The sequence below is a fragment of the Phoxinus phoxinus genome (genome assembly GCF_949152265.1).
Source record: "Phoxinus phoxinus genome assembly, chromosome: 1".
In the NCBI taxonomy this organism is placed as follows: domain Eukaryota; kingdom Metazoa; phylum Chordata; class Actinopteri; order Cypriniformes; family Leuciscidae; genus Phoxinus; species Phoxinus phoxinus.
The window spans coordinates 18,042,775-18,070,410 of NC_136876.1; the positions used below are offsets into that span (position 1 = coordinate 18,042,775).

Here is a 27,636-nt window from a genome sequence, read left to right on the forward strand (position 1 = left end):
CGTTTGATCTCTGTGACTACAGCATGTACTTGACACTTGTTATTCCAGCTGTAAAGATAACACTGATATTACTACTGAACTGAATTCAGAGTATTGTATTTGTGTTTTTGAATTCAGAGTATTGTATTTGTGTTTTTAAATGAACAATGATTGAGTGATAGAATAATCTAATGTATCTCTTTCCCCCCCCAGTGACATATTTGATGCCATGTTCCCGGTCACTCACATCGCTGGGGAAACGGTAATCCAGCAAGGTACAGTATAGAAACACCTGTTTATCACACAATATATTAATGAGGACTTCTATTGTTTTTATATCAGGTTATTTTCTATCACCTAACCCGACCCCTAGCCCTAAACACAACCCTAATAACAACCTATACAAAACCTGTGCAAAAAAAGACACACACACACACACACACACAGAAAACATCTAAGGGGCTGAAGGATGACTTAAATGTATATTATTATTTTACATATTTCATAAATTTTTTATTAAAAAATGTATTTAATTTGTTTATATATATATATATATATATATATATATATATATTTATATATTAAATAATAATATAACATGAAGTGCTAAAAAATTGTTTTTTAAAGTGATAGATATACTGTAGCTAAAGGTGTCTGTGGTCATGTACGTGTGTACCTGTGTTTTCAATTCTATTTAATGTTACATTACTTTTATGTATTTGCAGTGCATATACAGTGCATGCAGTGCAAAATACAAGAGTGCACACCTAAGGAAATCATTATCAAAAGTGCAAATGCATTGCAGATTGTTTTAGTTAGAAGGAACTGTGGGTGATGAGTTATTTTTTTCTATAGTCAAACAATGAGCTCTTTTTGGTTTCATGTGGAGTTCATAAAACAATTGAGATTGCACTCTCTGTGCGATGCAATTCTTGAAACCGAGTTTCAAAGCATTTATCTAACATGGACAGATTGCCCATAAAAGTAGATCTAGGAATGTACAAAGTTTGTGTGTGTGTGTAGAAGTGTGCATGTGTGTGTTTTTGTTCTTGTCAAATATTTGACTGCACTCTGTGACTCAAGGATCTGTTGGCCAAAAAACTGAAACTTCAGAGCAGAGGTGATAAAAGACAGGAAGACAGGAACAATACTAAGAAAAATGAGCTGAATGGGTTGAAAGAGAGAGACGGCGAGTAAGAGAGGGAGAGGGCACTAGCGATCGGTGAGTGTGTTAAGATAAATTGCTTGTGTGATTTACGAGCGCTTAGTGTGTTCGGTGTTAATTAGCCCCGTGAACCCGCGTGAACTCGGCAGCGCACGGATCACGGACTCTTTTAACTCTTCGGCTCACACAAACACACACACACTCGCTACCAGGATCCCAAACACCAACTTCAACACACACTTAAACCTCAAAGACCCTCTGAACCTACAGAAATGCTTTATGTATGGCCTTTAACTTGGAAATGTTGATCAGAGCCTGTGGCTTCTGGCACGCCCAACCGTCCATTAAACTCAAATGGGGTGTAGAAGATGAAGTCTGGGAATCATTTAGATGACTCTGTCCTGGGAGGTGGTGACGTTTTTAAAGTGGTGTGCCATCTTTTATCTTTGATATGCACGGATGTGTTCTTGGGAAATTGGGAGTTGGAAAGGGATGGAAATCTGGGAAAGAGGAGACACAATTATTTATCTTTTCCTTCTTTCCATCCTGAATTTAAAGGTCCCGTGAAATTAAAATGGGAGTTTTGTGGGTTTTAGTTCATTTTTGTTATCTGTGGGGACTCTTAAAGGGTTGCAGGATTAACGTTTAGCTCATATATAAATGGATTTAAAATAGTGAGCATAAGAGACTTCTTTCAAAAACATTAAAAAATCTTACTGACCCCAATCTTTTGAATGTTAGAGTATGTTCAGTTTTTTCACTACTGAGCAAAAAATCAAAACAAAAAACAGGAGGGAAAAAGGCTTACCGGTATGTATCTGTTGTTCTCCCTGAAGTTGGTTGATTGGAATAAACTCAAGATTTTCTCATTTCTTTCTCAGGTGATGAAGGAGACAACTTCTATGTGATTGATCAAGGAGAAGTTGATGTGAGTTCAATATTTCGTACCTGTTTCTACAGTCAAACTCGTACATGTACTTGAATATGCAGCTTATCAGGATAAACGCATGAAACTGACTTTACTCAAGTGCCCTATTATGCTTTTTCTGATTTTACCTTTCACGCAGTGTATAATACAGCTGTTTCTGAATGTGAAAGGTCTGCAAAGTTTTAAAGATCAAAGTGCACGAAAAATTGAGTTATTATCTCCCAAAAGAAAGAACAGATTCTGAACCGCCTGAAACGAGTTGTCGGTAATTCCAGTCTCACTTCCTGCTCGAGTCTATGCCCACCTATGGCCTATATTGGCTGCCTTGCGAACAACGTCTACTTTGACCCTCAAACACTGTAGTTGTAGCTGAGACCTAGAAAAGTTTGGTTCTGGTTGTCGATATGTCGAGAAGACGCTGTTTTCTATGCTGAGAAAGTAAATGGACTTTGATGCACTTCTAAAGGATGAGAACCTGGGCCCAAATTGATACAGTAAAACCATCGCTACTTTTACGTATCATTGTGTATCAAGTGCTGATGAAGATCCAGAGCTGAAATTCATATATGCTTATGGACGTTTTGTTTTCGGACACGTGCTGTAAACAATAGACCAATCACAGCAGACTGGGCCATCTGACCAATTAGAGCAGAGTAGACTTTCGGAAAGGAGGGGTTTAGAGAGACTCAATCATTTATCGAATTGTTTCAGACACTGTGAGAAAAGAGGTTATGCTGGAATGTATGTTTTGTGAAAATGAAAGTTTGAGATGGGAATGTGCTTAAATGTGCCAATTTAAGCACATTCCCATCTCATGCATTGAAATGTAACCTGGGAATGTAACCCCGTGACGTTTACACAATTAGGATATGACAATTTCTGAAACATCTTATCATAAAGACCTACATATTATAGTAGGTCTATATGATAAAAAAAAAAATTCTTACCCACTGGCCTCTTTAAACACTACAGAAAACTGGAACACTGACTGCCATTGTTTTGCCATGGATAAAATTCAAGAGAAGTGATGTGTCATTATCTCCACAGAGAATTCATTTCCCTGTTTTGTTTTAAAGTAGATTTTCTTTGATGCATATGATTTATTTAGAATTTGCTTTCATCACCCTGGGAATCTGTAGTATTTTCCTTTCCCCATTCTTGGTTTATCAGTAAATAATATGATTGTTTATTTAAAAGGGGCATTTTCCACACTTTTCTAGCATTTCATTTTTTCCCTAGAGTCCATTTATAAGGTCAGTTATGGCTTCTTGAAGTCATAGATTAGTTTTTATGAGCATTTTCCACGCTCTCTATGACTCTTAGAATTACTGTTTTTGCTACTATATGTAAATGATCTCTTTACATGTGAACAGACTAACAACCACCAAGTTGGTGAATAGTGAATAGTAAACGGGAATGAATATTAATAGAAACTATTTTACGAAATAAGTCTTTTATGCTCACCAAGACTGCATTTATTTAATAAAAAATACAGTAATATTGTGACTTATTATTACAATGTAATATAACTGATTTCTATATGAATATATTTTAAAATGTAATTCATTTCTGTGATCAAAGCAGAATTTTCAGCATCATTATTACTCTAGTCTTCAGTGTCACATGATCCTTCAGAAATCATTTTGATATGCTAATTTGGTGATGCATTTTTCTTCAGGAATCTTTGATAAATAGACATTTAGAAAAGAACAGCATTTACCTGCATTTTTTTTCTTTTCTATTTTTGATCAATTTAATGCAACCTTGATGGATAAAAGTATTAATTTCTTTGAGGAAAGAAAAATCTTACTGACTCTGATAAAAATGGGAAGTCATATGGTTGGCCCATTTTGAATAGTCAAGCAGTTTTGTTTCAAAATAGTAAGAAAAACCCAGTTTTTCCTACAAAGACTGAATCTGAACACTGTATCTTAATATTCTTCATGTTATTACCAGTCTTGTTTGTCTTGAGACTCTTCTCCTTGTGTATGTGCTTAGTGATCGGCTGTGTGAAATACCAGTGCTAATATTTCTCCTCTGCTCTGGATGAGCTCCGAGGGCGCGTTGAGTCAGCACTGGGTCGCTGCCACATCAGATTGTGTCGTATCGAGCTCTTGGGTCAGAGCCAGAGCGCAGAGAGCCCGAGCACAGAGCAACGCTCGCTCAATCCACCGTACGCCACACTAGTGCTGTCAAACACATGCAAAATACATGTTTACAGACATTAACCAGTCTTCTCATGAGCACGTTCAGCTCCATAAACCTCCCAGACATATACGCAAACCTGCTGGAATGTCAAGATGCGTCTTGAATGCAACGTGATGTCTCTCATTAGCAGAAAGGATACATCTCCTGTCACTTTGGAGCGCTTAGTACTGCATACTAATCGAGAGTGTGTTCAAATTTGGAAATCATTAACGCTCGCTTACTCTCTCATAAAAAAAAAAAAAGAAGCACACTCAGTCACTTAAAGTCATATTTCTAGGACTGCTGCCTAATGGTCAACCAAACTTTAGTCGATCAGAAGAGGCTTGGTCAACCGAATTTGCAGAAAAACAAACTCTACAGGAATCAGCAGCGGTTAACATGGCCGTTTCATGTACCGTAGTAATTATGTCGAGCAAGAAATCCAAATGAATTATCAACCTCAAACATAAATTATCATTTGAAACATGCGAGTAGTAGCCTAAAGGCCTGTTCACTCCGGGACGAATTTCGCGCGCGATATTCGCCGACGTTTAACGTCTTGTGACTAAACAAAGGGCGCCAATGCGAGTGTTTTTTAAAAAAATGCCTTGGGTTCGTTTTTTTTGGTTTGACGCGCCATGTCAAAAACTATCCGACCAATGAGATTGGCGCTTTTGCTCACGTTTCTGGAGCTTTTGAAGTTACAGTAAAACACAACTTGGGGGCGCTCAAACACAAAACGGTCTTGCCGAGCGTAACGCAAAGAAGATATACCCCAAGTATAGCGTCTACACTGCCCTGAAGAAATAAGACGAGGAAGATGCAAGACAAGATGAATGTAGAGCTGTTGGTCTTGTTGGTGTCGGAACATAAAGAACTATATGACAAACGTGCCAGTGACTACGCGGGGTATTTCTGTTTTACATTAAGCACCATCTAATGTCAGCGAAAATCTTGGGTGTGAACACAAAAAACGCGTTGAAAAACGCTGACGAATAATGTGCGCCGATATTCGTCCCGGTGTGTACGGCCCTTTATATTAGGCATTTTACATGGCCACTCGCTTTAAGGTTAACATAGATAAATGAGTTATTATTAGCCACATATCCAAATGTTCATGTGGAGTGTGGAAGCTAAATTACTACAGCGCTTACTGCATGATGTTTAACGTAACATGCATTTCTCCCTATATATATAAACTTTATTACAGGCTCTAGGCCCAACAGGAGGACATACACCATAAAAAACAAAAAAACAAAACAATTACATAAACATATACAATGCACCCTTTTTCATAAAAGTCTTAAAAGGCACTCATAAAAGGCACTCATACCAATGCTTCCATAGATGCGATTGATATCGGACCGAGCTACACCTGGGACTTGTGAGCCTTACTATAATATAGTTTTGTGACACATCAAGTCGACACATAAACTTAAACATTAGGTTCCTCAAGAGGGCCTGTAAACAGCTTAGCCTCAAGTCACAAAAAAGCTTACTTGCACTGCTGCTCCTGGGCTTCTTCAGCAGTATCCTCAGACAATCATTATATGCTACCTGCAGTTTGCGCATGGTCTCCTTTTTGTAGTTGACCCATAATGGGGCTGCATACATAGGGGTACAGTAAGCACGAAACAAGTGCACTTTCACATCATCAGAGCAGTAATGAAATTTCCTGACTAACATGTTCGCTTGGACATACAACATTCGTCTTTGCCTATACATGTCAGCATCATCTTCCATCTTGTCAGTAATGATATGCCCAAGATATTTTGTACAGTTAGATACACAGATACATTGCCCTGACAGATAAAACATAGGGAAGTCCAGCTTCTGATCTTCCTTAGTCCTACAAACCAACACAACACTCTTCTTTGTATTGTACTGTACATCAAACTCACCCCCATACTTGGAGCATATATCCAACAACTGCTGGAACCCAACAGTACTGGGGGGACATAACAACTAAATCATCTGCGTACATCAGGTGGTTTAACAGAGTGTTTCCTATTACACAACCCGTCTTACATATCCCCAACTGCTTTGAGAGGTTGTCCATATATAAGTTAAACAGGGCAGGAGACAGAAGTCCCCCCTGCCGTACTCCATTGCTTACCCTAAATGGTGTCGATAGGCTATTTCCCCATTTAACCTGCATGCTTTGTTTCGCATACCAGTAAGCCAGTATACGTATAATGCATCCCGGCACACCCCTAAGCATAAGTTTAGTAAAAAGCTTATGATGGTTTACTCCTATAGGCGCATCTATACTGTCAGTGTCATCAACTTCATCTTTGCAGCCGATACTGACTCGGAAAACACTACAGTAGTTTAGTAGCAAATTCATAAAATGTTCAGACAGTCTCCTTTCTGTTATTCCAACATAATCATAACTTTTGCCAGTATGCTGCGCAAGCTTTATGTATGCGCTTTAAAACTTGCGACTAGTCCAACTAATGGCTTAAATGAACAACTTCTAGAAAAGTCTTTGGTTGGGGGCAGCCTTAAATATTTGCCATTATTTTTCTCTGTTGTTCTAATAAAATGACTGAATTGGAGACTTATTGCAAAGAAGTTCTCACCTTAAGTGACATGTTGGCCATCTCTGAGGAGGCGTTGACCCAAACCTGCTCGAGTGGCCGGTCTGGAGAACAGAGATACCTGTGGAATGTGTCTTCGATGGCTGGCAGAACGCCTGGCCCGAGCAGGACCAGCGTTTATTTCTGCCCCGTGTGTTAACGTTTTTTTTTGGTATTATCTCCCCTCATAAAATCAACAAGTGGATTGTGTGTCTACAGGTGAAACCCAATCAGTCTCTGTGGAAAATGAGAAAGAGGCTCTTGTGCTTGTCTATGCGTGTGGCTGTTGAAAAGCACACGCTGACACACAGATTCAGTGAGATATTCCCTTCGGTAGCATCTTACGGTTATGCCAAAATGAAAGACAAAACAGGGGAAAGAGTCTCAAGGTGTTATCTAATTCCTCGTAAGACACCCTAGAGGATCCAAGGTTGGGAAGATAGAAGGTGCGAGCTGTGTGTTATCAGATCACCTGCTCCACTGTGAATGCCCTTGACTAGCATTAGAATGAAATGAGAATTAGGTCAGTCCTTTCAGATAACATGAAATTTAAATAGTTCATTTTTACTCTCTGTGAAATGTCCCTTTTTGTGTTTTAGGTCATCAATGCATATTCTAAAACAAGTTTTTTTTTTATCATCTTAATCAAACTGTAATAGGTGAATTTCACAGGTAAGAAGTAAATGATGCAGAGATATAAAAATGTTTCTAACATATTCTATGTTTTTTCTAACATGTAATCTCACACATTTTTTTCGGGAAGCAAGTTGGAGCAGTTCATACTCTTGCGGGAGCAGACCTCTGCATTACATTACATGAATTATTATATTCCATTACATTATAATGCAAATTAGTTTTTGTTTTAAATTTAGCAGTAATGAAAATTTTGGAGAACTTTACTGTCATGACAATCATAATAATCTTAAAAATTGGCCTGAATGTTTTAATTTATTATGGAAGTTAATGCTGCTCGACCAGTCGAGCCTCGAACGCCGCGCTACGTGAGATGAACTGACTTAAACTTCACTCGGTGTTCATGGCTCGACTGGTCGAGACTTTTCCAAGATGGCTCCTGGCTGTATACGCGTAATGTACTGTCTTTATAAAGTATCTTTTTATTAAACTGTCTGTACACTTACAAAGTTCTCAATGCTTCGGTTTGCATGTAGGGACCCTCATTATGCTACCGTGTTAGTGTGAGGCTATTTTGAGCCTTGTTAGTGGTATTAACTAGCGATTTCTTTTTACTTATTCTATGCCCCATATACCAGCGTTATAAGCTAATCTGTTTTTAGAGATAAAACTCTTTACATTCGATTATCATGAAAACACATCCAAGAGAACGGTCGACTCTGTAACCATGTGTTAATTACCCCTAGCTTCATTTTGCGCCAGAATTGTCCTTTAACCCTACAAATTATTCATATTCATGTGTATGATAAGCAGAAATATGTAATGATCTTTCTCCTTGTGTTCGCAGGTGTATGTAAACGGTGAATGGGTGACCAGTATCGGAGAGGGTGGTAGTTTTGGAGAATTGGCTCTGATATATGGAACTCCTCGGGCTGCTACTGTGAAAGCCAAGACTGACCTGAAACTGTGGGGCATAGACCGAGACAGCTACCGACGCATCCTTATGGTAGAAACACACTCGCACACAGTGACATAAGGGTCAGTAGTGTCCGAATTTTCATTTTAGGCTGAACTATCCCTTTAAATGACCTTCCTCTCCAGATAGAAACTCTTGACCATTGTGCTGTTGGCGTTCTCAAAACTAAACCAAACGTTCTCCACCCTTTGGTATTCTTTAACTAAATACTTGCTCTCTCGCTCAGCAGCGTAATCTGCATCAAGTGCTCCATCTGTAGCAGTGTTTGTGTTTGTAGAGTGTGTGTATTTGTGTGTGTGTGTTGTGGGAATGAATAAATGAATATTTCTAATGCCCCGCTAGCCTCCGTGGAAACTGTTCTCCACACAGAGCCTGACAAGGGACCAATTTAGATTTTTCTGTCAGGCCATCGTTTCGTTTTTCTTTCTCTTTAGTGTCTTCCTCGCTTTCTTATGCAAACACGCACTTACTCTTAACAACACACACACACACCGAGTTCTGTGAGAAGAGACTGTCAGATTTCAGCTATGCTGAGCTGCTCTTAATTAAACCAGTATAAGGTACTTCATTTTTCATTCTCCAATTAAATAATTTTAAAGGCTTTTCGATTGAAATTATGTCTGACAATAATGTTTGTAATATATATATTTTTTTATTATGTAATATTATTATTATTATTATCTTACTTTTAATTTTTTTTCATCCCTAATCCTCAAATTAAATAATACCAAAATATAATAGTAAATTATTAAATATATTGTCCAGACTCACTTGCAAGCTAAACACTGTATTTTGGTCAGTTATTTAAGTAGACATTTACATTCACATAAATATGCACTAGTCTAGAATGCGCCTCAAGTTTCTCTAGCAGAAGCTCCATTGTTCACTTTTCTATGCTTACTATTTCTTGTTTGCTCTAGTAAAAGGATCTCCACAGACACTTATTCAAGCTACTCAGAGTCTGTCTTTAGAAAATATATACTGTTTATTTGGGAAATGTGGGTGAACTAATCCATTAAGCTTGACCAACACTTGCCGGAACGCTGTAGATCACGTTGTCATGCCTCACTTTAGTGTCTGCAGGCCATCTTAGATGTTCTTCTGATGTTTTTGTATCTTCTTCTCAAACACCAGGGGTGGAGAGGTCACTGACCTCGTAAGAGAGAAGATCTTCACGGCCAGTCATAGGCTGGATGATTGCATTTACATTTTGTTGTCTCAAATATGAAGGTGGTTTAGTTAATGAAGTTTTCCACTCTGTTTTAGAGCAAAATATTGACTAAAATTAAATGAAAACAAATGACGTAATTGTTGACATGCTGCAAGAGTAAAGCCCTATAAAATTGAGTTTGGAGGAGACACGTAAGACAAATCTGAGAACTCAGAGACTTCAGTCTCCATTTCTCCTCCATTTAATCTCATTCCTGTCTAGGAGAAACAATAGAGACAAAAAAAAGAGCATTCGTGATTTTTCTTAACTACGGGACCGTCTCCACTTAATGTGTTTCTGTGTGTTTTATCTGAGTATTAGAGAGAGACAGAGCTGAAAAAGACAACACTAGGAACAAAAGAGAAGGAAGCCAAAACTTTGCTTTAATCTGTATGTTTATAGTTCTTCTTCAGCAGCGTGTTTGAGGAAAGTCCCCCGGCTTTGTTCTCAGCGCTGTGTTTCTTATTCTTGTTCCGTAGAGACTGATTAGAGGGCAGGGGATTCTGTTACCTGAAGTCCTCAATGTGTCTTCTAACTGCTGCTTCAATGTTGTTTTAGGGAAGCACGTTGAGGAAGAGGAAGATGTATGAAGAGTTCCTTAGTAAGGTGTCTATACTTGGTAAGTACAGTAATGAGAATGATTTTTATCTGTCAAATCAATCTTTAAATTGTTTGATTAAATTCGAACACCTTGTTTATTAAACATGAGAAAAACAGGATTTTGTAAATCGTCCATGAAACTAATATTACATTGTATTAAATGCAGAATAAATGGTGGTAATGTTGGTTGTTTGCCAAAGTTTTCAGTAACAACTTTACAATAAGGTCTCGTTTGTAAATTGACGTGTCCATGTGAACAACTCAATAAAAAAATGTTTGTATGGGTTTATGATCTGAGAACTTCTAGTACGCATGAAATACATTTTCAAATTATAACCACAAAGAGTTTTATAGTCAAGTGACAGAGGAGAGCATTTTTTATTTCCACAGAGGGTAAAGGTCCGAGAAATTCTCGTCCGAAATTTCCGTACGTTAAAGCTACACTGTGTAGGATTTACTCCCATCTAGCGGTGAAATTGTATATGACTACCAACTGAATATTACTTTCTAGCCCCTCCCCTTCTGAGGGCGTTTCAACTCCTACGGTGGCCGTATTATTTAAAATCTGCCGGCAGTCGCGAGTAATCGCCCCCTCGCATTCGTCACGGTGCCAAGCTGTAAAAGCTGACTGTAAAAGCGCGAAAGGCAAAGCTTGAACTTCCAGGTATGTCCCTCTTTGGCTAATATATTTTCAAGATGGAGGCGCAACATGGCTACCGCCATTCGAGCGACTCACCGTATGTATTCTGAATGGCAGATTCTACGCTTACGAGAATACTTGATTAGTTGGTGGAAGTAATTACACATGAATGAGCACATATAATTTTGAAAGAACAAAGTGTTTTTTGCTAAGAATCAACTTAAAAAATTACACCGTGTAGTTTTAAAAAATAAATACGGGATAAAATTCAGATCAGGTTAGATTTTCTGCGTTTTTCGCATCGGTAGCAAGCATTTTAAGAGGTGTTTTAACAATTCGGAGCCACCGAATGACCAAAAATTCTGACTCAGTGTGCAAGTAGTTACACATTACTACATGTATGTACTATATTATTAACAGTAAATTATGCATAGTTACAAGTAACTAACCCTAAACGACGTAACTCTATAGTAGTAAGTACATGTAGTTAAATAATATTACTCAGTACTTACAGCAAATTAAAATGTAACTACATCACCTTAAAATAAATTATAACCCCACAGATAATTAATCTCTGGTTCATTAGAAAACCATCATGTCCTGGTGTTTTAAATGTAATAACACTGATCTGAAGAACCTGTAAATGAACTCAAGAGCTTTTTCTTAATCTCCAAAGATCCAAATAGCAACTCTATGTGGACAAAAATGGTTCTTTAGAAGCTGAAGGTTCTAAGCAGAATTTGAAGATCCCTTATTTAGGAGTGTAGCTTTGATTGACAGACACCACTGCCAGATTCTACCCGGACTTGCATTCCAGCGGTTTTGTTTGGTGAGAGATAGAGAAAGAGGAACATTAAGATGGTCAGTTCTGCGGTGACCCCTCGTCCTTCAGCACCCTGAGGTCACTCGTCGCTCTAAATGGGGTTATTAAATGGCTGAACAAACACACTCCTCCTCTCGGTTTCCTCTATTTTTCTTTCTCCCTGTGTTCTCCGTTTCACAGCCCTGTCACGGCCTGTCTTCAAACACCCAGCTCACTCGCTCTTCAAACCTCTTTTCTTCGCTCGTCTTCTCGCCTTTGAGGGGGGCATGTTTTTGTTTGCGTAAGATTCTTTTGAGATTGCGGTGAAATCGGTACTGCTTTGTGAAGTCTTGGCACGTTTAACCATGGTTTGTGAGGTCTTGACACTTGTGAGGTCTTGCGCAAAAAACTGCTTCCAACAACAACAAAAAAAAGAGTAATTTTAACATTCTCTCGTTACGCCACGTTACGTAATCAGAATATAATAGAAACTTGTTTGTGAAACTTGACTTTAGTAAGCAGTCACCTGCAATCTGCTAACAGCCATTCAGATTGAGGGATAGGAGATTCTGAACTATGAAGTATCTATTCAATTGATTTATAATTGTTTTTTTAATTTAACAATTAAGAATTGTGATTCGCGAGTATGAGAGCGTTAATATAAGGATGTTTTAATAACTTATTTGAATTAAACATCCATTGCAAAAAGGCAGTTAAAGCGCGTCCACTTCAGTGAAATAATAAAAATTACTTTTATATCAAGCAGCTTTCTGGTCAACACAGTGAGTCACATGACCAACTTATACCCCCGATGCAAAATCTGTGTGGGGACATCTTTCGCCCTCAACACAAAATTTCTAATTGCATGGATTCATATTGAAATAAATGTATTTCACCCACAATAATTTGTGGAACAGTAAAAGTGACTGCATCTTTTAGGAGTTGGGGTGTTTGATTCGATTCCAAGCATCAGTCAAGTGTCCGTTTTGATAAATCGATTAAAAAATCACATGTATCAATTTTCTTTTGTGTCGTCACTCAAAATTGTTCACGTAAGTCCCAACATGACATTTTCATATATTAAATGTTTTAGTAAAAATATATGTATGCAAATATTGCAGTTTATTGTCATATTGATGCAAATAAATAAATGCTTTTAAAAAATAAATATTTTATATAAATATATTTAATATGACATATAATATAAAAATGTACAAATATTCTGTATTTTTCTAATTAAAAATAATATGCAACAATAAGCAAATATTTATTTTTATTTTCATAATGGTGCTTTTAAATTTAACAATTATTTATATATATATATATATATATATATATATATATATATATATATATATATATATATATACACACACACACACACATTTTATTTTGCGTCGTCTTTCACAATTGTTCACGGAAATCCCCATGTGACATTTTCATATATTAAATGTATATATAAATAAACATTTAAAAATGTCATAATTTATATAAATATATTTAATATTAAATTCGATAAAAAAAAAAAATGCTGTATTTTCCTAATTACAAATAATATGCATTAATAAGTCGTAATGGTGCTTTTAAATGAAATACACACACACACACACACACACATATAATAAAATAAAAAATAAAAAACCTTTGTCTTCATTAAAACAAAGATAATAGTGTGGAAAAGATACCTTGATTATTCATTTGAAAAGGATTTTTAATGTATGGTTCCTCTGATTTTAAACAATCTCTTCAAATTATTAATATTGAATGTCACTAAAAGCCAACATTTTTTAGTGCTTTATTGGAAAGACTGAATCTTTCTATGCTGTGTTACAACATCCTAAAAGAGTAAGGTGCTAATATAGCCGCACACAGACACACTGTTTTTTCTTGGTTGAAGCATGCGGTGTTGATTTTTCCCTCACTGACGGCTCATGTTACGACTGAAGCAGGTGGACGTCTGCCCGGGCGTGAGGATGTCTTAGCCAGCCTGATAAAGTGACCATTAGTCTGGGGCATGCAGACAGCCTGGCCCCAACACACAAACACACACCTAAGCCACACACACATCGTCTCCTTTTAACTATTTTAAATGTTAACACTATTATGACGGTCTAATCTGAGAATGATCGTCTGCTACTGTCCAGCATTGGGATGATGGGAAATGCATTCTGATGGGATAATGGGAAATGAAGAATGACAGAGTGAGCAAACAGCAAAGGGCAGAGGCGTTGGTTATTATTTGCAGCTGGAGGATGGATCAGCGCTGCTGAAGTCCGGAGGGTTTTAGTGTGGTCGTGTTCGTGTGTGGTACGCCCGTGTGATGGATGCTGGGAGGTGGGAAGTGTTTCTGGAATGTGGTGGGTAATGAATGATGGCTTTGGCGGTTTCTTTTCTCACGGCCACGGCTTCAATAGTCCACGGGCAACAGAAGCTCTTCTAGGTCAAGATCCAGTCTTCGCATTCTGCAGGAAGTTCGCGATAAGCCTTGGTGTCTTTCTGATTAGTCCGTTTATTTATAAAAGCATTAGTCTGAGCCTCTGATGACACACCCACGGGTCACTCACGGACCACTGGATGCTCATCGCACACGAAAAATAGCACGGCTTTCTCAAAACGGTCTCTAAAAATATCAGTCTAGGGTGCTTGTTACTTTTGGATGGATGGAAATTGAACTATAACTTCTGTGCCTTTCGTTTCAAAGCATTCAAAGCATTATCGTAGTATCATTTATTCAGATTTATAACATCTATGGGTGTAAAGATTCGATTACAGATACTGCCTATGCATATGTATATCTATCTTTAAACGGATTGACGTTAATTGTTTGTTTTGATTAAGAATCGAGTTAAATGCTAAAAATAGAATGAATCGTGAATAGGTAAAGTATCATTCGATATTTTAAATTATATAAACATTAAATTACTTATGTGTGTATTAATGTAGGTGTACCGTGGCATCATGCCCTCGAATGCACACCTCACCTTTGTTTTCTATTAGATAAAATACTGCCATTTTAGGGGTATAATTGTTTATTTGGGTGAGATAAAAACATTTAAGGAGTCTTTATTTGCATATGAGACCTTGAGGAAACTGAATGTATCAGGATTTGTTTAGTGACTGGAAATAATAGGGAATTTTAAAATAGTTGTTTCCAGACAAAGAAAACTCATGGAAATAAAAATAAAATTAAATGAATTGCACTCGGCTCTAAAATATTTTATTGGCACATTGCACTCTTTATGTATTTAATGAGTTAGCTTTCAAGTTGCTTGGTGCAATGAACAATCTTGAGTCTCCCTGTGGTGAAAATCAAGGTTTTAATATTTTTTTTAATGTCTTTGTGGTGTTAATATGCTTTAAAACAAACCATGTGTAAATTCATAAGAACACCATTGCTGAGTATTTTCTCCTTAAAACTGCAGTGAACCAAAGACAGTCTCAAAAACGCAGTTTAAAATCACTGGCGTTTCTGACGTCACAAACTATCTTGTAACCAATCAGATCAACGTGTGATCGTCAACGAGTGGATCTCTGAGCTGGTGTGAGTGAGTGGAGGCGGGGATAATTTCCATATTCATAGAACTGCGTATACTAAATGAGGCATGGGTGTAGAGTTACATTCAAGCTATTTTAAGGCATGAAATAAATGGCGGGAAAAACGCCTAAATACAGTATGTCATTTTGGTGATCAAATATGAGTTTTAAGGGATCAAATGTTTGACTACAGGGGGACTTTAAGTAGTTTGTCTTTCACTTTTTTTTAACCCAAGACACATTAGTAGATACATTTACATCATCCTATGAATAAACTTTTAAAAAATACAGTCGAATCATTAATCCAAATCAAATCTCATTCTGAATCAGAACGAGTTGAATTATTTTGAATGAGCAAAAATCTTTCCTGAATCAAATTGAAATCGTAATTTGTATCAATTCACTGTCCTCCCACAGATTCACACCCCTAATAACATTAAAGTTCAAGGGTTGAACTTGAAGTGAAGTTGTTCAGGTCCATTTAGATCCAGATTAAACATCAAACTTTTTGTGTCTTGCAGAATCCCTTGATAAGTGGGAGAGGTTGACTGTGGCCGATGCCCTGGAGCCTGTGCAGTCTGAAGATGGAGAGAAGATCGTAGTGCAGGGAGAGCCGGGAGATGATTTCTTCATTATAACAGAGGTGTGTGTGTGTGCAAATGAACATCTGCATGTTTTGTTCACCACAGCTAGTCGTTTAAGTACCAGTTCCCCCAGGTTGACCAGAGGAGAACGGCTCTCCTTGGTTCCTCCCGAGGTTGCTTCAGGCGTTTTGGCCTGACACTTTCAAAAGGTGCTCACGCACTAGACTAAATCAATATTTTAACTTTTACTGCAATGCAATCCAGTGTGGGCGTCTGTTGACCGAAGAGAGTTTCAGACCATCCTGTTGGATTCCCAGTACTTTTGGAAATCTAATTTGTGGTATTCTCTCTTGTTTACTGATCTGACTTTTTCCACACTCTCAAAACAGATCAAACTACACTTTCTCTTGTGTGTAAGCACCCTGAAGTTGTTTCCAGAAAATCCTCTGTGTGGCTTGATAAAGAATGGACATATATTGAATGGAGATCCGTTTATATTGGTTGTGTGTGTGCACACATCTAGTCCTGCTAGTTTTCTCTATCCTTTCTTGCGTTAGCTGATACTCTTCCTCTGTGCTGTCAACACCACCGAACACATTTACAGTTCTGAAACCCCTGGTGGTGCTGATTCAGCATTCTTCTCCTCTTCTGCCAGATCTTTGAACAATATTTTGATTAACTCCACATTTATGAAGATGTTGTGAAGTCTGGAGGAGGCTCTTTTACCGTCTGTGTCTGTTCTCATATTTTCAGCGCCTCTCTTTTCTTCATTCTCATTCTCTCCTCCATGAAGGTTGCAGTACTAATATAATCAGGCTGTTGAGTGAAGTAGTAGCTCTATTTGCTCCCATGATGCTGCGCTCTCCACGCATCCACCTGATTATTGCCTTTATTATTGCTTATAATTAGGGTTAGGAATTTAAACCCTTACAACCCTTAACTTATTAAACTTTGGTGCGCAACTTATTCTGTACCGTTTGTGCTACAGGCATGAATGATTCCTCGAATCATAAAGCATGTTGAGAATATATATGGCTTTACTGTATGATTTATGCCAGTCTGGCAGACAAAAATCCCATTTTAATTGATTTTTGGCTGGCCTGCTCATAATTTTGATGAAACATTCCTGATGTTGAGGAGCCAAATCAAACAGGTGAAGCTTTGCATTACTGTCTGTTAGATTTATTGTAGATTTGAGATTGGTGATGCTCAGGTAATTTAACAAGTATGTGCGTTTGGAAAAGACTCTTGTAAGGATTGTTCCTTTGGGAAATGTTATAAATCAGAGATTGATGAGCCATATAAAGTACACACATGTGTTGCTGAAAGGTTAGTTCTTCATTGCTGAACAATGGAAGGAGATGTGCGCCAATATTGAGTCTGTGTGAGTGCGACTGACTGACTGTAGGAAACGTGTGTGTGTGTGTGTGTGAGTGTGAGTGTGAGTGTGTGTGTGTGAGAAAGGTAAAATATTTCAGCATCATTACTTGTGTCTTATGTGTTCATCCTAGTGAAAATCATTCTAATATGCTGACTTGATGCTCACTGAACATTTTTTAATGGTGAAAACAGTTGTGCTGCTTAATATTTTTTTGGGAAATCGTGGTGCATTTTATCATAGAAAGTTCAAAACATCCGACTTTTGATCCATTTATTGTGTCCTTTTGAGTTCTATTTTGCTTGTTTTATTCTCCTCTATTCTATTCACTCTGCACAATTCCATTTTTATTCCATTCCTTTCTTTTCAGTTCTATTCTGTTTTCTTCTTTTCTATTATTTTGTATTCTATTATATTCTAATCTTATTTTGTGTTCTGTTTTGTTCTAACCAATTGTATGTTCTATTCTGTTTATTCGGTTCTGTTCCAATCTATTGTTTTCTATTCTGCTCCAATCTATTGTGTGTGTTATGTTCAGTTTACACGGTTCTGTTCCACTCTATTTGTGTTCTGTTTTGTGTTCTGTTTTGTGTTCTAATCTTTTGTGTGTGTTCTATTCTGTTTTCTCGGTTCTATTCAGCTCTGTTCTGTGTATTGTATGTTTTTTCTCTGTTTACTCAGAACAGAGAACATAATGGAACATAACACAGTAAACAGAATACAAAACATACAATAGATTAGAACAGAATACAAAATTTGCTCTGTGCTTTATTTTATTTTGCTCATCCTTACCCCAGTTTGCATTTCCATCAACTTCTGTTCATCTGGGTCAGAGTATAGCAGGGCAGAGAGACAGATAAACATAAATGAAGAGGACTTTAGCATGAGACATGGGTCTGTCTCGCTGCTTGTTTGTCTCTCTCTCTTCCTCCCATCTCTGCCTGATTCCCAGCACGGGGTGGCCGGCGGTTCAGTGATGGAATGTAGGCTGCAGACTTTCACACAGGGTCAGGCCCAGACTCCAGACCTGAGCGAGGGAACCAGAGGGACGGCTTTACTGACACAGGCTTGGGAAGGAAGGAAGAGCTGCGTGGGTGTCATTGTCCAGCTCTGGTTCCATAATCCATAGTTCTTGCTTTTAGCTTCTTCTTTGTCTTGACAGATACTGTTAGGGTTAGGGTTCTTCAATTGACACAAAAATATGAAGGAAAAAAATGTCTCTCTCATGTTAACATACTCTGCCCCTGTGGACGGGACAGTGTTATTTTAGTGTCATTTAGACACTATTGCGTTTTTTTCTTCTTCATTTTTTCTTTAATGTGTACAAAAGAAAGAAAGAGACTTTTAGAGACATCAAGTGATGAAATGAAAATGAAAATAAGAAATGTAGGCTTGGCAGCTAGTTCAAATGAAATAAGTTTGTATTTGATATTTATTTTATTTCAGTTCATGTTTATTTGAGTTTTTTTATGGGTTTAGTTTTATTTAACTATGATAACCCTGGTTTGAGACACATTTGTTGTTTGTTAGATTGAGTCACAGATCAACTATGATTTGATATGTCACACATGAACTGATTTTGCAATGTATAGCGTTCCGTCATCTTAATTTGGGCCGTGCTAAATGTGATGATTCGTGGTGTGGTTCATTACCCCGTACAGCTGCTGTCAGACTGTCTTCATCGTGTGAGAGCAGACGACCAATTAGACATCTCTTCTTGTGTTTTATATTTTCTCTCCCTCAATTTGTTTGTGTTAAATAGGTTTTTCCCACAGATGCTGATACAATTTGTTGCCCATTGTGAGACTTTTAATTTGATAGTAATGCAAAACCAACAGCTCCAGGGCATCCCCATGATGTCATACCTCTGGAGAGCATGTCCCAAGCCAAGATCCTGCAAATACCAGAACGCTGATCCGCTAGGGTCACACCGAAACATTCAAAGCTTAAAACTTGGCCAAAGAGCTTTTTTTAAAGAAAAAGTGGAATCTGTCATTATGTACCACATAATTATAGGCACATTCAAATCAGTATGAGATGAAAGCCATCCCTGACATATTAAAAATGCAATGTTCTTCTGACTTGTTTCCACATTTTCTTACAGGGTTAGCTCTTTTGCACATTGAAGTTATTCATAAGTATTTCGAGGAAGAGCTGGTCAAAGGACTACTGCTGTGCTGAGAATTTTTTTTTTTTACAGCATTTAACAGAGCGCTACATACTTTCCATAATTAATGAAACGCATATATATCGAGCCGGAGACTGTGCTAGTCATTTTTTCTGTATTAATATGACATGTCCATTTTGGCCAGAGTGAGTAGAAAATAAAAACAATTTATTTGATTAAATAGACATTTTTGTAACAATGTAAAAAGTCTTCACTGTCACTTTTGATCAACTTTGCTAAATAAAAGTATTTGTTTCTTTAAGAAAAAAAATCTTACTGACCACAACATTTTTATGGTTTATGAAATGTTTATTTATAATTTAAATTTTAGATGTTTTTTTTTTTTTTCACTCTGAGCTTGTCAATTTGTTACTTACATAAGATTAATAAGTGTTAGTGTGGTATATGTGTGACAGAGCGTGAGAAAATAAAAGGTTAATGATAGTTCTGCTTACTTTATCCCATGAAGTGGTATATAAATATGAATACCTAACTATGCACACATCAATGCAGGAGAAGTGGAGGGGAAAATGCGTTAGTATTTATGCATCAAGGCAAATTAGATGGTTTGGTATTCCTAAAAGAGACTGAGAGGTGGAGAGCCGCCCTCCCAGACGCCAGCTCCAGACTTTACTGAACGTGAGTAAACAGCAAGTCAACAACATTGGTATCTCGGTTAACCCAAACTCTTATTGAGCTTGATTCCTTCAGGTGAAAATGGTAGCCTGTGTGCATGAGTTACCTTAGCTATATGCTTGACTGAACAGGAATGTTTGTATTCTAGATGTTGAATAAGATATTGGCAGTTTGTCTGATTATTCATATTGGCAGCCAGCAACGCAGTCCCACAGCTGTGGAGCTCTGTAACATAATGCCTTTCCATCAGCAGATGTTCGAACTGTACTTTGAAGAGGCATGCATCCTGAGATTGAAGGAGACATACAGTACAGAAGGCTGTAGGGTTTTTGGAGATCTTTGAGGTAGTCTTATAGTCAATATCACTTTATCACTTTGTAAGTTAGTAAAATTGCATATAGTCTATAGCAGATTTTTACCGTCTAATTCTTCACCATACAAAGTTAAGCACATAGGGAGGGGGGAGGGGGGGTTGCTACTTTGCTATGTGGTTGCTATGGTGTTGCTATGCAATTTATAAAGTGTTCTAAGTGGTTTTAGCAGCTTGTTATTTGGTTGCCAGGTGCTGCTATGCAATCCTATTCGTTTTGCACCTTAATATAATGGTATACATGTGGTTTCTAGGGTGTTGCTATGCAATTCCTAAAGTGCTCTGAGTAGTTTTAGCACTTTATGTGGTTGCTAAGGTGTTGCTATGCAATTTCCCGGTGTTTCAAGTGGTTTTAGCAATGTTTTAAGTAGTTGCTAGAATGTTATGTGTGGTTTCTAGGGTGTTGCTATATGCAATTACAAAAGTGTTCTGAGTGTTTTTTGCACTTTATTTGATTGCCTGGGTGTTGTTATACAACTGTTAACTGTTTTTGTTCTAAGTAGTTTTATCACCTTCTTATGTGGTTGCTGGATCATTATGGGTGGTTGCTATGTTGTTGCTATGCCGTTCAGTGTTTTAAGTGGTTGTAGCACTGTTACGTGTTTTTTAGGGTGTTATGGATGTTTTAAAGTGTTTTAAGTGATTTTATAAACTTGTAATGTGGTTGCTGGAGAGCTATGGTCGGTTGCTAGGTTGTTGCTATGATGCAGTTGCTGTAGTGTGTTTGCTATGTGGTATTAGCATCTTGCTATGTATTTGCTAGAGTCTTGTGGGTGGTTGCTAGGGTGTTGCTATGCAATTGTATGGTGTTGTAGGTCATTTTAACACCTTGTTATGCATTTGCGATGGTGCAAAACACCCTGCTGTGTTTGCTAGAGTGTTTTGGGTGGTTGCAAGACTGTTGTTATGCAATGCCTGCGATTGTTATAAGTTTAACACCTAACACATAAATAAATCTTTAGTTGCAGCAAACATTACAAAATAAGCTTTTAGTCTTGTTGATGCATAATTGTTTTTCATCAGTGTAGTAGTGGAAGTTAACGCAGTGTTTACAATGATACTAGTATTGACTCCAGTACACAACTTTGATGGACACTATCCTTGACCCTTGATTTTCATACTTGACCTGTGATTTTCAAGTCTTCTACCAGGATGTTAAGGTCAATGGGGTCAACTGTGTGTTGAAAGCTCCAAAGAGATCCAGTAGTGCTACATGTGAGATACAGCCATGGGCGGTGGGCAGTGATATGGTATTGACTACTTCGACAGGTGCTGTGGATTAGAACTGGTTCAAATCATATGTCAGTGTCCACTAGCAGTTTGAGTGAAGACAACAACTCCTTTGAGAGCAAACAGGTTCAGGTCTGGCATCCCTCAAGGGTTGGGCCTCTTCTCACTGTATGTGGTCTCTCTTAGTAACAGCTTGTTGATTTATTTTTTTATTAGATGTTTATTGAATAGCTTTAATAGCTAGTGCTGCTACCTACGATATGGTTGTAACTGGACTGTTACATCAGCAGTATTGGTGGAACTACTTTTTTCTCCCACCTATGTAATGTCATTTAATCATAAAGTTCCTCAGTTATGTTTAAAACGTAGTCCATATTTTTTGCTTTTCTTTTTACAAATTGTTGCCGTTGACATGCAAAGCCCTAAGTGACCCAGCAATGGAGCCTGTAGATGACCTTCTAACCTGCTTCCAACCCCCACATCTTCTCACAAGATACGAGTTTACTTACAGTCTGGAGAGTAATGAAAGAGGGCATTGTAGTTAACATTCAAATCAAGATACATTGTGTTTATTGTTATTTTTATTCAACTGTATTAATCCAACAATTCAATTAATAATACTAATCAAATTGTAATATTTCTTATATTTGCATGTCTTAATGTTTATATATACATCTATAATAATAGTATTTCATAAAATAATTATATCATTATTGCTAAATAATTTAACTATATTTTACAATTATTTGAGACCAATTGTTTATCTTTTCCCTTATAAATTACAGATTTTTTTTTTACATTTACATCACTTACATTATTTTAATTATTGTTTTACAAGCTTTTTTTTATTTATATTTTGCATATTTTGTACTGATTAACAGCTGTTCGTCTTTTCAACTTCTGTAAAGCCCTGTCCTGTCAGCCGTCCTTTTTTTTACTGTTTTATTGTGGGTAGTGTTTGTCCTTGATGTGACAGACCCGTTTGCCTGTCTCCTTGTTTATCTTTCTAAATGAGTTTTTGCATTGCAGTGTGGGGCGCCGCATGCAGCGTAACTATGATTGTGTCAAAATCTCAACACTGACAGGCCCAGGTGTGCTTGCATGTGTCAGTCTATGACGTACTTGTGTGTGTTGCGAGCATGCAGAGTTGTCTAAACCCCGTACACCTGCAGGCATATAAAGCACTAATCCTTTTGACACGTCTCAAACTCGGCGACACCACGAGCTAGGCTTTCCTCCCTCCCTCTGCTCCTCTTTTTGTACTTTTCCTCCTCATTAAACCTGCATCTCTCCTTCTCTTCCCAGGGTACAGCATCTGTTCTGCAGCGCAGGTCTGATAATGAGGAATATGTCGAAGTGGGCCGCCTGGGTCCGTCTGACTACTTCGGTGAGTGTTGTAAGGATCGCAAGAGCCTGCAGCGTTGTGCCAGAGTCTTGTAAATAACAGAACAGAAGTGTGAGAGCCAGACAGGAAGAGTAGCTTTCCTAACAGGTGGCGGTTCGTCATGTGCAGAGCTTGCAGAATGTAGATCTGTGCGCTTGTTTACTGTCAGTGCGGTTTACACTGCTGCGCCACAGGCATACTGATCTTTAGATGCTCACTCTACGTAGTGAATATAGTCATATTTACATTATATAGAGAGCTACTGCTCTTTGTTTTATAACCGTTTAAGTTAAAAGGGTTGTGTTTATGTTATTAGCACGCAGCAAAGGCAGTGCAATTTTAACGGATGACTGCTTAAATATGAGACATTTCTGCACAGCTAATGTCACCGAATAAAAATGGTAAAAAATAGTGATTATTTTAAACAGGTTTTCTGAACAATCCCCCATCTGCCATTGGTTGGCCAATGAGATAGTACCGCCCCTAACTCATGCCATTGGATGAGTCAATATTGCAGTGTTGGGCGGCTCAAACCTTTAAAAGGCTTCATTATTTATTGGTCTTTGCATTGTAAGGTGGATTTGGATACAGTATTTTAAGATTTAAAAAAATAAAGTACCTTTTAATAAATGTCTGTTTAAATGTCTTAAACGTATTTAATGTTGTTAATTTATATATCTATTATTATTATTTATTGATTGATCAATTATTTATTGATTGAATTTATTTAGCAGAATATAAAATGGAAAACAACTGAAATCAGTGTTGTAAAAGTCTTTTTCAAACATTTAGAATAAGGTTTTTTTGTATCACAATTTTAGATTTTTATTTTAAAGGGGTCATAATCTACACATTTGAATAATATATCTACTTATAGCTCAATGTTCTTGAAAAATTAGATATACATTTTTTTTCACCTGTACATATCTAAATTATTTTGACAACCTAGTATCAATTAATTGCCTGGTTACTCTGTAATTTTTGAGTGTCAGAGTATATAAAAAACTAAATTGATTTACATAATATATCAGTTTTAAAATCAAGACAATAATGTATTATTGTATCACAATTTTTTATTTCTAAAGGGATTATTATCTACACATTTGTATAATTATATCTACTTATAGCTCAATGTTCTTGCACAAACAGTCATTATTTAGCTTTTCATGACTACTTAGAAACCATTTCTCTCTCTCTCTCTCTCTCTCTCTCTCTCTCTCTCTCTCTCTCAATCTCTCTCTCTCTCAATCTCTCTCTCTCTCTCTAAACTGACTGTTTCTGCCACTGTACCTTTAAGACTTCTACAGTATGTAAATCAGCTAACCTCAGTGTGGCGGCATAGTTCACACATTTGTTCATTAGGAAGGGTCAGGTTGCTGAGTACTGAATAGGTGTTGATGATAATGTAAATGTAAGCGGTACCAAAACAGACCCCTGTGGGACACCAAACCTGATACAGGTGAAACTCGAAAAATTTGCAATCAATCGTGCAAAAGTTCATTTATTTCAGTAATTCAGCTTAAAAGAAGAAACTAATATATTATATAGACTCATTACATGCAAAGTAAGATATTTCAAGCCTTTATTTGTTCTAATTTGAATGATTATGACTTTTGCACAATATTAAAATTTTTCGAGTTTCACCTGTACATATCCGAATTATTTTGACAAGCTAGTATCAATTAATTGCCTGGTTACACTGTGATTCAAGACATTAAGCTAATGTGTGTGTGTGTTTGTCTTATTTGTGCAGGTGAGATAGCCCTGCTGCTGAACAGACCCCGTGCAGCCACAGTCGTGGCCAGGGGTCCGCTCAAGTGTGTGAAGCTGGACCGGCCGCGCTTTGAGCGTGTCCTCGGGCCATGCTCTGAGATCCTCAAGAGGAACATTCAGAGATACAACAGCTTCATTTCTCTCACAGTCTAACCCGACCGTCTGACACACGTCCAGAGGTTACAGACCTCCGTCAGCTTACTCGGGTGCCTGGTTGCATAAAATAATGTGTGGTACTTCATCGGTTTTGCTTAAATCATTAGCTTAACTATAGTTGAGTTGTTCTGTGGCAACTAATAAAACACAACTTCTTTTATGCAGCCCAGCATTTAGTTTTTACGTCTTTCATTTTGCAGGAAGCACAAGTGCTCCACCTTTTCTGCATTTTTCCTTTATGTGATTTTCTTTTTCTTACGTGCACTTTGAATTGACTTATGCTGTCACAAAGCTTTATTTCAGCAGATTAGGAGAGGAAACAACGTGCCCAAACAGACTGATATGAAACATCTTCATGTGGCATGTGTAAATGTCCTACAATATGTGATGCATGCAGACCAGAGATGCATTTTGTACACTTGCCATTCAGCACTGAAGAGGAAGGTAACATTACAGATGGCACAAGTATATGAATATGTTTACATAGAGGAAAGAGTGTTTTTTTATTAGCTTTTGCCTTTTAGCTGTGTGTTTAGAGTGCTGTTTAACCCCGCATGGGTCATTTCGCATTCTTGTTCGAGAGCTCTGACCCTTTGATGCGAAATCTGTTTATTTGCGCTTTTGCTTTTCTATAGTGATACTATTTTTCTTGGCTTTTCCAACCACCCTTCGTTTTGCTGTTGGAATTAATGGGAAGGGCTTTGTTACATTTTAAGACACAAGTTTTAATATAGAACAGCTATAAAAGGGGTTTTCATGGGAGTCTTGCTCAAGTCTTAATGTGTTGAATCTGTATGCTTTCTTTTTCTTTTTTTCTTCTTCAAAATGCTATTGTATTACACACAAATGCACATCCACACACATGCTCTCACATCCCGAGGCCATGACATGTTTGGGTGATTCTCACAAAACCTGTCAAGAACATGTCCAGGTCGTATTTCACCCCCCAACAATATATATATGATGCTTATTTTAGGGTGATTTATTCAACAATTTTTACTGTAAAACAGTAAATTAAAAATACGAACTTGATAATTTACGGGAAAGAAATTGTGCGATTCACCAGTTTTTATTATGATTTACTAATGGATATGTTCTAAAAACGATCGGAAATGCTAAAGTTGTTTCTTAATATCGGCCTACTACAGCATTTTGGCCATCGCGTGTGTGTGTGTTTCAAAACATTTACCTGTATAATTCAACTGATGCTCCAAAATGCTTTAGGTTTAGAGACAGCCATTGTTCGTTTGTAGTAACTTAAGGAAACGTTTTTTTTTTGTGTGTGTTTTTTTGTTGCTGTATACCGTAGTTTATTTAGATGAACGAGTTGGATTTATTTGAATGAATTTGGAAGGAGCGATTGTTGTTTGCATGCTTTGTTTCTCGGTTTTTACAGAATGAAACACACACCAACTTTTACACACATTCTGTGACTCTAATCTTCAGGCCAATAAAGAAAAGCTTCTGAACACCATTAAACGTCTCGTCGCTTTTTAATGCATCTGTTTGTCTCTCGGAATCCTCCTTTGATGTTTTGTAGATCACCTTATCATTCTTCCTGTCGGTTTGACTCTCGTTCACCCCGGATCTCTTTTCCTCCCACTGCCAGTCAGATGTCAGCTTGTGTTGTCAGAGGAAGGGGAGGCCAGCGAGATTAAACTAGAGCTTTTGGCTTTGACACATTCCATCTGATCTTAACTACACTAAATCAACTGGGGAATGTACTCAAGCCTGCCACTCAACCGCTTTAAATACACACACAAACACTCTTGATTATAGAAGCTTTATTCGGAATCCACAACCTTTATTTTAGGACCTCTATTTTTCTTTATGTCTTAACTAATTCTCTATGTTTAACATTTTTTTTCCATTTATTTATTTATTTTTACACGTTTCACGTTCATTTTCTATTTTTTTATTGCCTGTTTTTATTATTTTACTAACCAATTGTTTTGCATTTTTAAGGGCTTTCATTATTTTACTTCATTATTATTTTATATTATGATTTTACAAATTAAACTTTTTATTTTTGCTTGCTTTAAAGGAATTCATTTCTGAATTCTTTTTTTCCCCAATAGCATTGTGAGATTTGTTTCTAGATTTTCATTTTTTTTAATGATGTAAAGGTATTACTTTTCATTATATTTTCCAATAATCTGTTTTTAATAATTATACTTTTTAATTTGACTAATAAGTGTAATATTTTTTGTATATTTTAAGTGTTGATGTTTATTTTACTAACTTTAGGTTTGAATTTTCTATTTTTTTGTCTATTTGAGCTAATGAAGCTTTTTAAATTTAACTTTACTAATACGCCTTTATTAATTATTTGCATGGTTTAAACTAATTGAATTTATCTTGCCTGTAATGTTCCTTTAATTTTTTTCTCTCTTTTTTTTGCATCGCTATCTAATATTCTCCTATTTTCTTGTGTTTTTTTACAGTCAGTTTATATTTGGATCAGATTTGCAACTGGAGTCTCAGTAGATTTCATTACCACCGGCCCGCCTTTACCGCTCCACCCCGTCATGAATCATTTAACAGATTTGCCCCCAACCATTACTGTGAGAACACTTTGATACTCAAGCTAAAATGTATCAGTTTATGTGCTAACTTGTCGTCTTTGTGACTTGAGCTAATCCTTGTCTAACCGTAATATCGCTGCATGAACATCCACATTACAGTTTAATCCTGACCCGCTCAGGTCATGGGCTGCCGGCTCTAA

At 37.1% G+C, this 27,636-nt stretch overlaps 1 protein-coding gene across 3 annotated transcripts in view; it reads left to right on the top strand.

Annotated features, from left to right (window-relative positions):
* Positions 1 to 26,384, top strand: part of prkar1b (protein kinase, cAMP-dependent, regulatory, type I, beta) — a 56,926-nt gene extending 30,542 nt beyond the window's left edge. For all 3 annotated transcript variants that reach the window (XM_079615546.1, XM_079615547.1, XM_079615548.1), the window contains 7 exons: positions 193 to 254; positions 2,026 to 2,072; positions 8,319 to 8,477; positions 10,216 to 10,276; positions 15,755 to 15,876; positions 22,904 to 22,985; positions 24,736 to 26,384. In XM_079615546.1, the coding sequence (XP_079471672.1) occupies positions 193 to 254; positions 2,026 to 2,072; positions 8,319 to 8,477; positions 10,216 to 10,276; positions 15,755 to 15,876; positions 22,904 to 22,985; positions 24,736 to 24,908 (706 nt within the window). In that variant the 3' untranslated portion in view covers positions 24,909 to 26,384. The remainder of the gene's footprint in view (positions 1 to 192; positions 255 to 2,025; positions 2,073 to 8,318; positions 8,478 to 10,215; positions 10,277 to 15,754; positions 15,877 to 22,903; positions 22,986 to 24,735) is intronic.
* The last annotated feature ends 1,252 nt before the right edge of the window (positions 26,385 to 27,636 follow it).